Source organism: Phocoena phocoena, chromosome 11 (genome assembly GCF_963924675.1).
Source record: "Phocoena phocoena chromosome 11, mPhoPho1.1, whole genome shotgun sequence".
Lineage (NCBI taxonomy): Eukaryota > Metazoa > Chordata > Mammalia > Artiodactyla > Phocoenidae > Phocoena > Phocoena phocoena.
The window spans coordinates 99,470,597-99,483,211 of NC_089229.1; the positions used below are offsets into that span (position 1 = coordinate 99,470,597).

The following is a 12,615-nucleotide window of genomic DNA, read 5'->3' on the forward strand; positions in this document are numbered from 1 at the left end:
AAACAGCATACCAGCCCCTGTGTCCCTGTCCTTTGAAGTAAAAGCCTTAAAAAAAAAAAAGAAGTTGACATTTGAGTCAGCACTGGGCTGAAAACATACACATCCTTACATGCATTATTGTTTCATCTTCATAAAAATTTGAAGAATTACTATTAACTCCGTTTTATAAATGAGGAAATGAAGCCCAGAGAGATTGAGGAACAGGCCCTGACACCCCCAGGTGCTCAGTAAACTATTTTTGAATGGTTTGAACAAACTTACCAGTACAGTAACTGGGGAGATGAGCGGCCACGTTGCTGTGTGACCTTAGGCAAATCACACCTCCTCTCTGGGCTTTAAGTCTCCCTGAAAGAGAGAATGACCCCTACTCAACTGTGGTGTTGGGAGGGCAGGGTATACGCATGAGATCCATAAAAGACAAGGAGAGATACTGCCTTTGCTCGCCAAGCCATCGCGTAGCCCAGCTCGGGGCCCGAGCATAGGGTCACCAACGGGGTGGCCAGGAGACAAGCCTCACTGTCCCCAGACCAGAGGCAGCTGTTTCAGGGCCAAGTTGTCCTCAACAGCTGGAGTGGGGGAGACCCACCTGGGAAAGGAGTAAATGAAGGGAAAGCCAGAGGGGAACACAGGCTGAGGAAGCAAAGCCCAGAGCCCAGGGTGGGCGCAGGATTTGGGAGAAGAGAATGCAGATGAGCTGACCTTCACGTGACACGTTTGTTCTTTTTCAAAAAGGCTGTTGAGAGGAGCATGATTTATGGGTAAGAGTGAAAACCTGGAATGGCAGAATGAAAGCAGGAGCACGTGAGAAGGAAAGCTGGCCCAGGGCCATGGCAAGGCCAGGGGAAACGGGCTTGCCTTACAGCAAGCGGGACTCAAGTTAGACTCAAGGAAGACCTTTCCAGGAGGACGTTAGACATAAAAGCTGTACTGAGCTCTCCTTTTGGGGGTTAAAGGCCAAAGGAGAGCACCCCACCCTCCTGCCCCCCTCCCTGCCCCCCTCTACTGTGCCCTTCTACCCCCCGCCAGTTTGCCAGGAATACTTAAACACAGTGTTATCCTCAGTCACGATAACTTTCAGAAGTCTCCACCGTCCCGAGGGTTCATGCCAGCTCTCTCACCTCTCCAACCCCTAGCACGAGCTGCCCTGCTGCCCACCTGCTCTGCTAAGCTGGGGCAGGGTGTGGGGCAACCTGGACCTCACCACACGCCAGTGCTCTCCAGAAGCAGAGGAAACCTTCAGGAGGCTGACAAGCCCCAAATTCACTGTTTTCAGGGTCTGGGCAGGTAGGCGGAGGAGCGGACACAGGTGGAAATGCTGCTGCCCTCCACGCGCCCCCGGGGGCAGCGGCCCAGGCCCTGGACGTCCCAGCCCCACTTCAGCCCACACCCACATACCAGCTCCCCGTTCAGCACACACGCTGTTGCCGCTCCCGTCACGTCCCCTTGCACACACATACCTGTGTGCACAGCACCAAAACATGACCCCCGTCGAGTCCTTCACACCCCGTGGGCCGCCCGCACCTCCGATGCCCGCCCCGGGGCACAGGCCGCCCTGCCGTCCGCACCCCTGTGTGGAGCCCGCGGGGAGGCTGACGGGTCTGGCCCCTCTGCTGGCCGCTTCCTTCCCAGCTGCGGGGCACCGTCTGTCTCCCCCTCCTCTCGCTCTCTGGCCTGGGTCGCTCCTCTCTCCCCCGCTCCCTGGAGCCAGCCCCCTCCCCGACTCAGGACTTTCCGCCAGCCAGGCTTGTCCCTGAGCAGCTCAGATGCTGCAGAGGAGCTGGGGTGACCCCCTTGTCCCAGGATTCCCCAACACCAGACTTCCCTCTGGCCCTGCTCACGGCGCGGACACACACTGCCACCCAGTCAGTCCCCCTCCCAGGTGTCGCCCCACCCAGCCACCCCGCACCCTCTGCGAGGAGCTCACCTCCTCCCGTCTGGCTCCCCCGGGGTCCCGCAAGCCTCGCGGCCCCAACAGAGTCCCAGGGAAGCCGCTAGGAGACCCGACCTGAAAGGGAAACTGTCCCCCACCTTCGCTCCTTCTCTGCCTCCCAGCTCAGAATCCCATCCAGTCGTGGTCCTGGGACCCCCAGACAGAAAGCGGCTCGTGTGTGTGTGTGTGTGTGTGTGTGTGTGTGTGTGTGTGTGTGTGTGTGTGTGCACACTTGAGTGTGAGCTGGTGTACTGGGAAGTGGAGGGGCAGAGAAATACCACAGCAGCAGGAGGGACTGAGGCCAAAAGTTTGTGAGCCAGGATTACAACACCCAAGCTCAGGAAGTCAAGTCCTCTGTCCCCAGCCCCTCCCCACCTCCCTCCCGGCCAGAGCTCCCCCACGGGCGGGTGCTGTCCCAAGACAACCCCCCCAGAGCTGGGCTCGGAGACTCACGCCCACCTCGTCTCCCCACCTTTGCCCCTTGTCCCTCCCCCCCATCTCACCGTGCCCCCTCTGGCGCTGGCTCCTTCTCCTCCGGTGGGCACAGCCCTCTCTCACCGGGGCGGTAGGATGGGCACCACCAACAGCCAGGCTGGAAGCTGAGATCTCGGGAGGGGAACTGGCCTCGCTGACGAGGGGGTGGGAGGAGGTGAATCACTGCTGGACTTTTCCACCAAGTACCTGCCCTCTGTGGTTTCAAAGCAAGGCTCTGGACCTTCACAGCCACAACCCTCTTCCTTGGGATTTTCCTAGAGAAGGTGCCAGAACACACCTCAAGAACCTAGAAAGGAACCAGGTTTGCAGGTAGACAGGCCTGGGTTTGACGCCTCCTTTGTCTGTCGGCCAGACAAGCATCTGAGTCTCTGTCTATCGACCCATCAAGGGTGCGTGACAACACCTACTTCACAGAGATGCTGGGAGGGCGAGAGGCAATCTGGGAGACTGCTTAGTGTGTTGTCGGTGCTTCAGGGCACTTGGTGATGTTTGCTGCAGGGTCGTCTGGAAGCAGGGGCTGGGATGCTGGAGTGTCCCAGGCAGCAGTGACGATGGGGACCTCTGGGCACTCAGCACACAGCTGGGACTTGTCTGATTGCCTGATGGCCATCAGTGGTGAACTGGTACTTGTTGAATAAATATCTGTGTCCCCACTACGTGCCCGGTGAGCTTCTCCAGAACGGGGTCCTCATCGCTGTTTCTGAGATATCCTCACGGTGCTCATACAGGACCGTCCGGGGCCATTCACTCAGGACAGACAGTGCCCCCTTCCGGATAATAAAGACGCTTCTTCGGGCCCAGGTGGTGGGGGGAGGAGACGCTGTGAGGAGAAAGGGAAATTTCCCTTTGCCTGTTCCTCCCCTGTGTGTCCTAGAACTTCCCCGCAGGGCTGGGGTGTGAAGCGCGAGTCTCAGTCTGTAGTTTTCCATCGAGCGCCCCCCGCTCAGTGTCTCAGGCCCCTCTCAGCATCTCCCTGAGGCTCCCCGTGGAGAGACTACCAGAACAATCCAGCAAGCCAGGCGAGCTGGGGCGGAGAAGGGCTGTGGCCCCGGGCGAATTCACACTCTGTTTCCCCTGTGCTCGGCGGGCATGGAGTGATCGAGTTGCTGCAATGCCCTGCCCCTGTCCCCACCGTGTGTCAACTGTACAGCTCGCTGCAGAGGGGTACCAAAGTCCGTGTGATTACCTGGCTGCAGTCACTCAGAACAGAAGATCCAGCCTCTCCGGGAAGGGGCGCCAGAGGGAGGAAAACCAGGCTGGGCAGAGGGTGAATTTCCTAGCTCTGTCATTCAGTCAAAAATGTTACTTCACGCCTACAGTGTGTGGGGCTTTTCTGCGAGGACCTGGGGATACACATGTCACCTCCCCTCCACCTCACGAGAGAATAGCTGCCGTGTTTGACCTCACCTCCCTCTAACACCCGAACTCCCTCACTCAAGCCCACCCAACCCCGCAGCTTCAGCCCCCACTGGGCATTCAGAACAACTGGTGAACTCTTGGGGGCAGGAGACCCCATTTTACAACAGGTAGGGCTCCCTAAGTTACCTGGAAAGCCTACCTAAGACCGGCCTGTTTCCATACTGGGGAGGGCCCAGAGTCAAGATGAAATAATGAATTCGTTATCTTGCTGCAGTGAAACCCGTCGAATGTTCTCCTCACCACAGTCATCTTCTAACCCGTGCATACTTTTAGAAGGCCTGGCGTAGAAGGAACCTAGTTCCTAAGCACCTAACTCAGCCTAGGTGCTTTACATGTCACCCCATTTTGTCCTCACGAGAACCTGGAAATGTAGGAATTATTAGCCCATTTTACAGATGAGAAAACTGGGGCCAATAGAAGCTAAATGATGTGTCCTAAGGCTTCATTTACTGGTGGTAAATGAGGGAGCTGGGATCTGAAGCTGGGCCTCTTGGCTCCAAAAATCTTTGCTTGTTCCACTACAGCAAACTGTTTCCCAGACCAGGAGTATCTAGGGGGCAGGGGTCACTTTTCATAATTCTTTGTTTCTGCCTCTAGCATTTAATATAGTGCTGGCTCAGAGCAGGCATTTGGATGGATGATGGAGGGATGGAGGGATGGAAGGATGGAAGGATGGATAGAAGGAAGGAAGGAAGGATGGATGGATGGGTGGATGCAACTTGAGGGAAATTTTGATTCCAGTCTTCCCTCTTCTGAAAGGGCATCGCTCTCCCAGAAACAGGGGATAGACTAGGGCTTGGAAGGACTCATGTCTTGCTTTTGTTGGACAAAACGCTGGTGCTGAGCAAGACTCTCAGGCCACAGGACGCAGGTTCTTTTAGCTCCGCCTCTCTCTTCCCTCCTAGCAAAAATGCTTAGTTAATAAATGTGTAGCCTTCTTTCTGGGGCCTAATGCAACCTGATGCCTGCGGCTGGGGAATCCAGGGGCAGCAAGGATGTCGCTGAGCTCTTTCTGGGCTTTTCTGTTTCATTGACAGCCCAATGCAGGGGTGGGGGGAGGGTGGAATCATGGAACATAGGATGGATTTGCTTGAAATATGTCCCCAAGGCAGCTGTTCCTACACCCTCCACTGGACTCTAACAGCACAATGATGTAAATACTACGATTCCCATTTTATAGAGGAGCAAATTAAGGATCGGAGCGATGAACTTGCCCAAGGTCACAGAGCACACAGACCTAAACCAGGCCTGCCAGCCTCCGTAAAGGGGTGCGCCTGGCAGACTGTGCCGTCTGGGTCTATGCGCATCCATCTGAGGAGAGTGAGGGACTGTGTGTGTGCACGTGTGTGGATCTGAGACCTGGGTGTGATCTGAGCACGGGCTGAGGTCTGAGGCTCCACGGCAGCCTGACGGGTTCAGTGCCCCCTCCATGGCTCCCCAATCTCCACAGGCTCCAGTCCTAACTCTCCGGGTACCGCTGCGCTCCTCTCTCCTTCCAGCTATCGCTTGACCTGAGGCTCGATGCCTGCCTCACGAGAACCTTGAAATGTAGTTGTTAGCCCATTTTACAGATGAGAAAATTCGGGTGAACAGAAGCTAAATGATGTGTCCTAAGGTCTTCTTCTCTGACAGGTGTGGCCTCTAGACAGAGGGCTCCCCTTCCTTTTCTGTCTTCTTCCTCTGGGACTGCAGGATCTGAATCTGCCCTTCCAGGCAGAGCTCCAGTAGAGGGGACAGAAGGCGGCCCCGCCCCCACTACCCCTTTGAGGGGGTAGAGCCACGTCTGGGTATTTCTGCTGCCGTTCCCTGACGTGACCCCTGGCTTTTAGAGCAGCTCCCGATCAGCCATCCCCCCACTGGTCTCATGACCTCACTGTTGGGCTCTCACACCCATGACCCCATCCAGCCCTACAACAAACCCGTGTGTGGGCGGGGTGCCCAGTATTACCTCCATCTGCAAAAAAAGAAGACCTGAATTCCACCAAGAATCACAGCAGGTCCGAGGCCGGTGACGACTAGAAGCTGTATCTCCTGACCCCGGTGCCAGCGGGTTACTTTCACACTGTATCGCACCGTCAAGGAAGCTCCGAAATAGGGTTCAAACCACCGTGACTGAACTGCTCACCCCCCTCCCTGGGCCTAGCAGATCCCTGCAACTTTGCTAGGATGGAGAGAGAGACATACCTCAGCCTCAGAACAGCCCTCCCAGACCCCCAACCCTAGACCCTCAGGATCCTTCCCACGCCCACTTATTCTTTCTGAGACCTTGCTTTTCTTCCATAGCGTTTGTCATCCTTTGTCCTTCGAGAGATGTATCTGTTTTTGCTCCTCGCGAACCCTGAGCACAGCACCACGCAGCAGGTGTCCTGGAAATGTCCTCAGATGGGTGGAGACGCCAGGTGTGGGACCTCGAGGCCCACACATTTCTCTAGCAGACTTATTTCTTCCATCTTAGGACTGCCTTGCTACTGGCACACTGGGGGGTGCCCAGCCACTGTCCAGGAAGGAACCACCAAGGCCAAAACACAGCAGGGCTGCTGTCACCGATTTTAATAAACTCTCCCAACGGCGAAGAATCAAAACCTGAAGACTTCGGTGCATTTTCCCACTAACTGATTCGTAAGAAAATCGCCCAGGAAATGCCCTGCACCTCCCAGGAACAGCTCGGGAAGAAGAGCTACATGAACAGAGGTGGGGACACAGGAAGACATTTGGGGGGAAGGGCTGCTGTGTGTCCCCGCTCCCCCGTGGGCCCCGGACACACGCGCCCACTCCAGCTCCAGTCACCTGCCCAGAGCCAGGCTGAGGCGCACGCCTGTGGGAGCCGGGGGTGGGGTGGGGGTGGGGGGGCGGGCGCCAAGGCCAGACCCGCTGACCCCGACGTCGCACAGGCTCTGCCTCCCACCTGGCTCCTCTCTGGGCGCATCTGCGCGCTCAGGCCCCGCAGCCGAGCGGAGGTCCCCGCAGGGCGCCGCCATCGTGGCCGCGCCGGGGCTGCCGCATCCGCATCTATCCATGTTCCTTCCGAGCGGAGCAGCGTGGTGGTCCCGAGGCAGCGGCTCCCTCTTCTGGCCGAGCCGGGTAGTGCCCTGCTCCGCCCGCGGTCCCTGCTGTCCCGCTCTCGTACCCCTGACGCCAAGCCCCTGGCGGGCGCACACAGTTTGGACAGGCGAGGTCAAGGCAAGGAGACGGCAGGGGAAATCGGGCAGGAAGAAGCCCAGCCGCTCTCCTCCTCCTTCCTCCAGCGGGGGCTCAGGTGCCTCCTCCTTCTCCCTTCCATCGCCTTTTCTTTTGATTTATTTATTTTTGGCTGCGTTGGGTCTTCGTTGCTGCACACGGGCTTTCTCTAGTTGTGGCGAGCGGGGGCTACTCTTTGCTGTGGTGCACGGGCTTCTCGTTGCGGTGGCTTCTCTTGTTGCTGAGCACGGGCTCTAGGCGGGCTTCAGTAGCTGTGGCACGAGGGCTCAGTAGTTGTGGCTCACAGGGTCTAGAGCGCAGGCTCAGTAGTTGTGGCTCGAGGGCTCTAGAGCGCAGGCTCAGTAGTTGTGGTGCACGGGCTTAGTTGCTCCGCGGCATGTGGGATCTTCCCGGACCAGGGCTCGAAGCCGTGTCCCCTGCATTGGCAGGCGGACTCTTAACCACTGCGCCACCAGGGAAGTCCCTAAAAGCCCCACTTTAAAGTGAGGAGGTGGGCAAGGCAGCAAGGCGGGGGGTGGGGCGGGGCAGAAACCAAGCGAAACTGCTAGCAGCTGGTGGGAAGAACGTGGATTTAATGGAATGAAGGGCGTCAAACAGAGCTCTCCCGCCCCGCCCCCGCCTGCAGCCTCACCCCACCTCCCAAGGCCCCTCTCAAAGGGGACGCTCTTGATCCTGGCCTTTCACACCTGTCCAGCCAGCCCTGGAGCAGGGAAGTTGGGGTGGGAGATGCCCAGCTCAGAGGTGGATTCCAGCATGTCCCCTCTTATCTTGTCTACCCCGGGTGGTGCGGGGCAGAGAAGCACAGCAGGGCTGCTTCTGTGCCTTCCTTCTGCAACTGTCCCCACAGCCAGGCTCACTGGCCCCTTGTCCCAGGGCCTGCCCCCTAGCAGTGAGACTCCAGTTCCGACGTCCTGGGCGTGGCCGGGGCAGAGGGTTCCGCTCGGGCCCACTGGGGCAGGTCCTCAGCTGGGCACATGAGCCGGCGAACTCTCTGCAAGCAGAGCGGAGGGGTCCGTCATGAGCCGGAGAGGGGGCAAGTCTGCCAGCGTCCCTCATCGCTGCCTCCCCAGAGGCGCCAAACCTGCTCTCCAGGTGCCAACACCCTTACCACAGCGGTGTCTGGGAGGCATCCTGTCTCTTCCTGAGACTGCTCAGCACTCCCTCTGTCCCTCTGACCCCACACCAGGGTCCCTGGCCCTCCTGTGTGCCAGCTTCTACCCAGGCAGGCAGCCACCTGGCAACAAGGGGACCCCAGCTCATCCTCTGACTGCTTTCCTCCCCACCAGCTCCCTACCTCTCTGAAAGAGCCCTTGAGGGTGCTGAGTTTGTAGCAGCTCCAGGCGGGAATGCAGATCATGGAGGAGAGAGCCAGGAGCCAGCCCAGGGCATCGCCCCACCACGGGTACAGGTACTTCTTGTTGTAGGTCAGTGGGGTGTACTTGATCAGGGAGGACAGGAAGGTGGCCTGAGGGTGAGAGCAGAAGAGACGCGGCTGGGGGAGCATGGGTCCCCCCGACCAGCTGGGCCAATCTGCCTCCGAACTCCGTCCACATCTGCTCAAAATCCGCACCCCCAGGAGGTACTTCCGGGGCACCCACCCTGTCCCTCCAGGGTCCCCGTGCCCCTGGGCATCCTCAACTGGGACACGGCTCTGTGCCTGGCCATGAGCACCTGGAGGGCAGGGCTCATGCCTGGGTCGCCCCGGCCTCATCGTACTTGGCACACAGCGGGTGCTGCTGACACAGGTAAAGCCAGAGCGGCAGCGCTCAGTGCCCAGACTCGGGAGCCAAGCTGCCTGGGCTTGAGCCCCAGCTCTCGGCCACCTTCCAGCTCAGGTGAGCTGTTTAACCTCTGGGGCTTCCGTTTCACCTGGAAAGTGAATACAGTGGTAATTCTTACTTCGTGGGGTGCTCGTGAGGACTGACTGGGTTAAACGCGTAAAGCATTTGGCACCGGCAGGGTAAGTGCTCTGGAACTGCTCCGTTATCTCGGTGCTTATCGGCATTGTTCTCAGCAGCCCGACGCACCTACCACATTAGACTCACGCTGTGGGGTGGCGTCCGACAGCCCCGGCCCTCAGTTACCCTTCCGCGCAATGGGGAGGGAGAGTCTATCCTGCGCATTTTCTAGAACCCAACAGGAGGACGAATGAAACTTTTAAATGATTTTCAGTGCCCACGGATAAGTACCTTCTGGGGCTATGGCCCGTCTACCCTTCTGCTCTACCATCTCTCTCCCTTCATCTGGCTTTCCTCCCGGAGGTCATCGTTTTTTTGTGGGTTTTTTTTTGTGGTACGCGGGCCTCTCACTGTTGTGGCCTCTCCCGTTGCGGAGCACAGGCTCCGGACGCGCAGGCCCAGCGGCCACGGCTCACGGGCCCAGCCGCTCTGCGGCATGTGGGACCTTCCCAGACCGGGGCACGAACCCGCGTCCCCTGCATCGGCAGGCGGACTCGCAACCACTGCGCCACCAGGGAAGCCCCCCGGAGGTTATCTTACTGTGCACACAGCCGGTGTGAGGAAGAGCCAACAGTATTTGATAAGGGGCCACGGCCTGTACCCAATCATGTCTTCAATATTGTCATAGAAGCGCCCGGCACCTGCCACGAAGAGGAGAAGGAAGGGGGAGAAAGGACATCCTTTAGCATCCAAAGCATCAGGATGGGGACCACCCCAACCAGGAAGGGCAAGGACAGTCTGTAAAAGACATCGTGGCTGTCTTCTCCAATCCCTGCTGGGAGCAGACCCTTCCCTGGTTGGAATTCGTAGGCATAAACAGCAGTGGGAAGAACTTGGCTTAGGCAAAGGCAGGAACTTTCTGATGATCAAGGTTGTTAAAGGCTGAAAAGCTCTGGGTAGGATGGGACACGGGCCCACCTGGGTGGCCCGGGAGCAGCCATCACCAGGAAGGTGGACGAGGCCGCCTCTGGAGGGCTTTTCCAATGGTAGCAATGTAGGTAGGATTCTTGAGATGTTTGAGGCTGGGAGGGAGAGAAGTCTGAGGAGAAGGTGGGTGTGAGCAGTGAGGTCTCTCTTTTGTCCGAGGGCCCTGGGCAGGACCACGGGAAGAGTCACTCACCGTAGGCCCACGCCACACAGAGGGACTCAAAGATGGCCACGAACAGGAGACACATGCCACTGGCTGCGTAGTAGTCGAAGAGCTGAAACACGTACATACCGCCCTGCCCAGGAGGAGAGAGAGAGACCTTTAGCCAGAGGAAGCAGGCACCCTCGGGGCCCGGAGCAGAGGTGGGGAGGGTCACAGGAGACCGAGATTAAGGGACAGTGTGGTTTGTAAGCTGTAAAGCACTCGGCAGACATGGGACAGTCATAATGTATGATTATTGTTTGGGAGGAAGATGCACGAAAGAGCCACTGTTAGCTCATCCCTGAGAACACGCAGGGGTTGACCCAGAAGGACAGCGTGCATTTTTGGCAGAGGGTCAGGATAGGGGCCGCCATGGGTGTCATCAAGCTGACGAGCTCCATCTCCCTCCTCCCCTGAGACATCACTCAGAACGTCACCCACCCCAGGGCTCCCTTTCTGCCTTTGAAGTCTGGCCCTGGAACGTGGGTCAGCTGCCTGGGAACTCATGGGATCTTGCTGGAGAGGCGATTTTTCCCAGCCCAACATTTCTATACCTCTCAGCTTCCGTGGAGCCAAAGCACCCCTCAGCCACGCCCAGAGCCAGGTGGTCAGTGCTTCCTGGGGTGGGAAAGGGCCAGGGCCCCTGGGCCCCGAAGCCCAGAAGGCGGTGACCTGAAACTACAGCAGCCTGTCCCCCCTGCCAGGTGGCAGTCACCCGCCTGGGCTCTCCTCCTCGCCGGGCCCCACCTGCAAGCCGCCCAGCTCCTCACCTCTGTGAGCATGACGAGCCCGACGAGGAAGGAGGTGACAGACACCCCCAAGATGAGGACCTCCCTCCGGTTCTTCTTGCGGAATACACCGGGGTACATGTCCACCAGCGCCGTCACCAGGCTTTCCACGCACACAAACTGGACGAGAGGGCGAAGAATTGGAGGGCAAGCGCCCTCACGAGAAGCTCCGTCAACCAGCTGGCGCCTCGCTCCCGGGGCAGCCCTTCCAGCCTCCTGACAGCCCCGGGGCGGACCCACCCTCCAAAGCTCCCTTTGTTCCCGGGCAGGGCATCCGCACCTGACACTCGCCCAGCCCCCAGCTGTTCGCTGCTCACTGCCCCCAGCCCACACACACCACCGTCCCTCGGGCTCTGAGCGGCCACCTCTCAATACCTGGCTATCCAGTCCCAGGAGGACGACCATGAAGAAGAAGCAGCAGGCCCAGAGGGGCGAGAAAGGCAGCATCACCACAGCCCGGGGGTAGGCGATGAAGGCCAGACCAGGCCCTGCGGCGGGGAGAGAGGGACACGGCCCAGTGCCACCCCAAGGTGGGCTTCCCAGTGTGGGACACGGGACAGCAGAAGCCCCAGAGCTACCCCCCTGCACCGTCCCCACCCAGGAGAAGCCACCCAACCCTGACCCGGTCCCCAGTCTCCAAGGCATCGCCCACTGTTTTCTCACTGGCAGCAACAGAACCTAAAGGCTGTGAGTATTCTATAGGATATTGCAAAGAGAAGAGGAAGGGGGTCCGTCACCTGCATTTCTGTAAGTTCTACCGCACATCCTGAGGGTTCACTCTCCAGATCTATTGCCCCCAAACCAGAGCTTTCAAACTTACAAAGAGCTTGGGGGCCAGGCAGGCCGCGGACGCTTGTGAAGCCGCCCCAGTGTAGGAGGAGGGCGCGGCGGGGCCTGACGGACCTGGAGCCATCGCCCACTTAAGGCAAGTGCTGTGTGGTCTCCGTAAAGTTCCAAAGAAAATACTTCCAAGACTAGATTGGGTCTGGGGCCACCGCTGGCCACCTCTGCTCCCCGAGCCTTTTCTGTCACCCTACAGCTAGTGAGCTGGCGCGAGTTTCAGAATACCCACGACACACATCCTCTCAAACACACTGTTGCCCTCAGCTGGCTCAAACGGCAGGAACAGGTCACATGCCAGCGCCGGGGTCCTCGATAGGAAGCTTCCTATGAAAGGAAGGGTATGACCGAGGGACCCGGGACAGTGGTCAGCTCCTCCGCCCGTCTCCCACGTTGCTGGGACCCGTCCCGCGCACCAGCGAACACATGGCACCAAGCCTGGCACAGAGCTGTGCTTCGTAAAAGAGAAACACGATCGTTCTTAATAAGAACCAGCGATGTCAGTTTCCCGTTGCTCGGCACCCTGTGTGACGGGAGGAGCTTGTGAACCCCACGATCAAAATCGTCTTGTTACAGGTGCAAGTGGGTGGTCCACAGGCGTGGGCGGCGAGCGAGGCAAACACCGGCCGCTTACCCAGATGGGGGATCCGCCTGTGATTTCATTTAAAAGCAAGAGCAGCACCGCGTGGGGGGAAGGCAGGCACTTAAAGGAGGAAACTCCACGTGCCGGGAGTTAACTTACCTCTGAGACACACGTTAAGGGGAACGAGACACGGCAGGATGCAGAACAATGTATAGAGCACGCTATCACTTGGTTGTTACGAGGCGTAAGAGACAGAAACAGTAATACGGACGCGT

At 58.5% G+C, this 12,615-nt stretch overlaps 1 protein-coding gene across 2 annotated transcripts in view; it reads right to left on the reverse strand.

The window, feature by feature from the left end:
- Positions 1 to 7,925: 7,925 nt before the first annotated feature.
- SLC6A13 (solute carrier family 6 member 13) overlaps positions 7,926 to 12,615 on the reverse strand; it is a 30,145-nt gene continuing 25,455 nt past the window's right edge. For both annotated transcript variants that reach the window (XM_065887555.1, XM_065887554.1), the window contains 6 exons: positions 11,293 to 11,405; positions 10,900 to 11,037; positions 10,121 to 10,223; positions 9,541 to 9,641; positions 8,337 to 8,507; positions 7,926 to 8,033 (listed from right to left, as the gene is read on the reverse strand). In XM_065887555.1, the coding sequence (XP_065743627.1) occupies positions 7,926 to 8,033; positions 8,337 to 8,507; positions 9,541 to 9,641; positions 10,121 to 10,223; positions 10,900 to 11,037; positions 11,293 to 11,405 (734 nt within the window). The remainder of the gene's footprint in view (positions 8,034 to 8,336; positions 8,508 to 9,540; positions 9,642 to 10,120; positions 10,224 to 10,899; positions 11,038 to 11,292; positions 11,406 to 12,615) is intronic.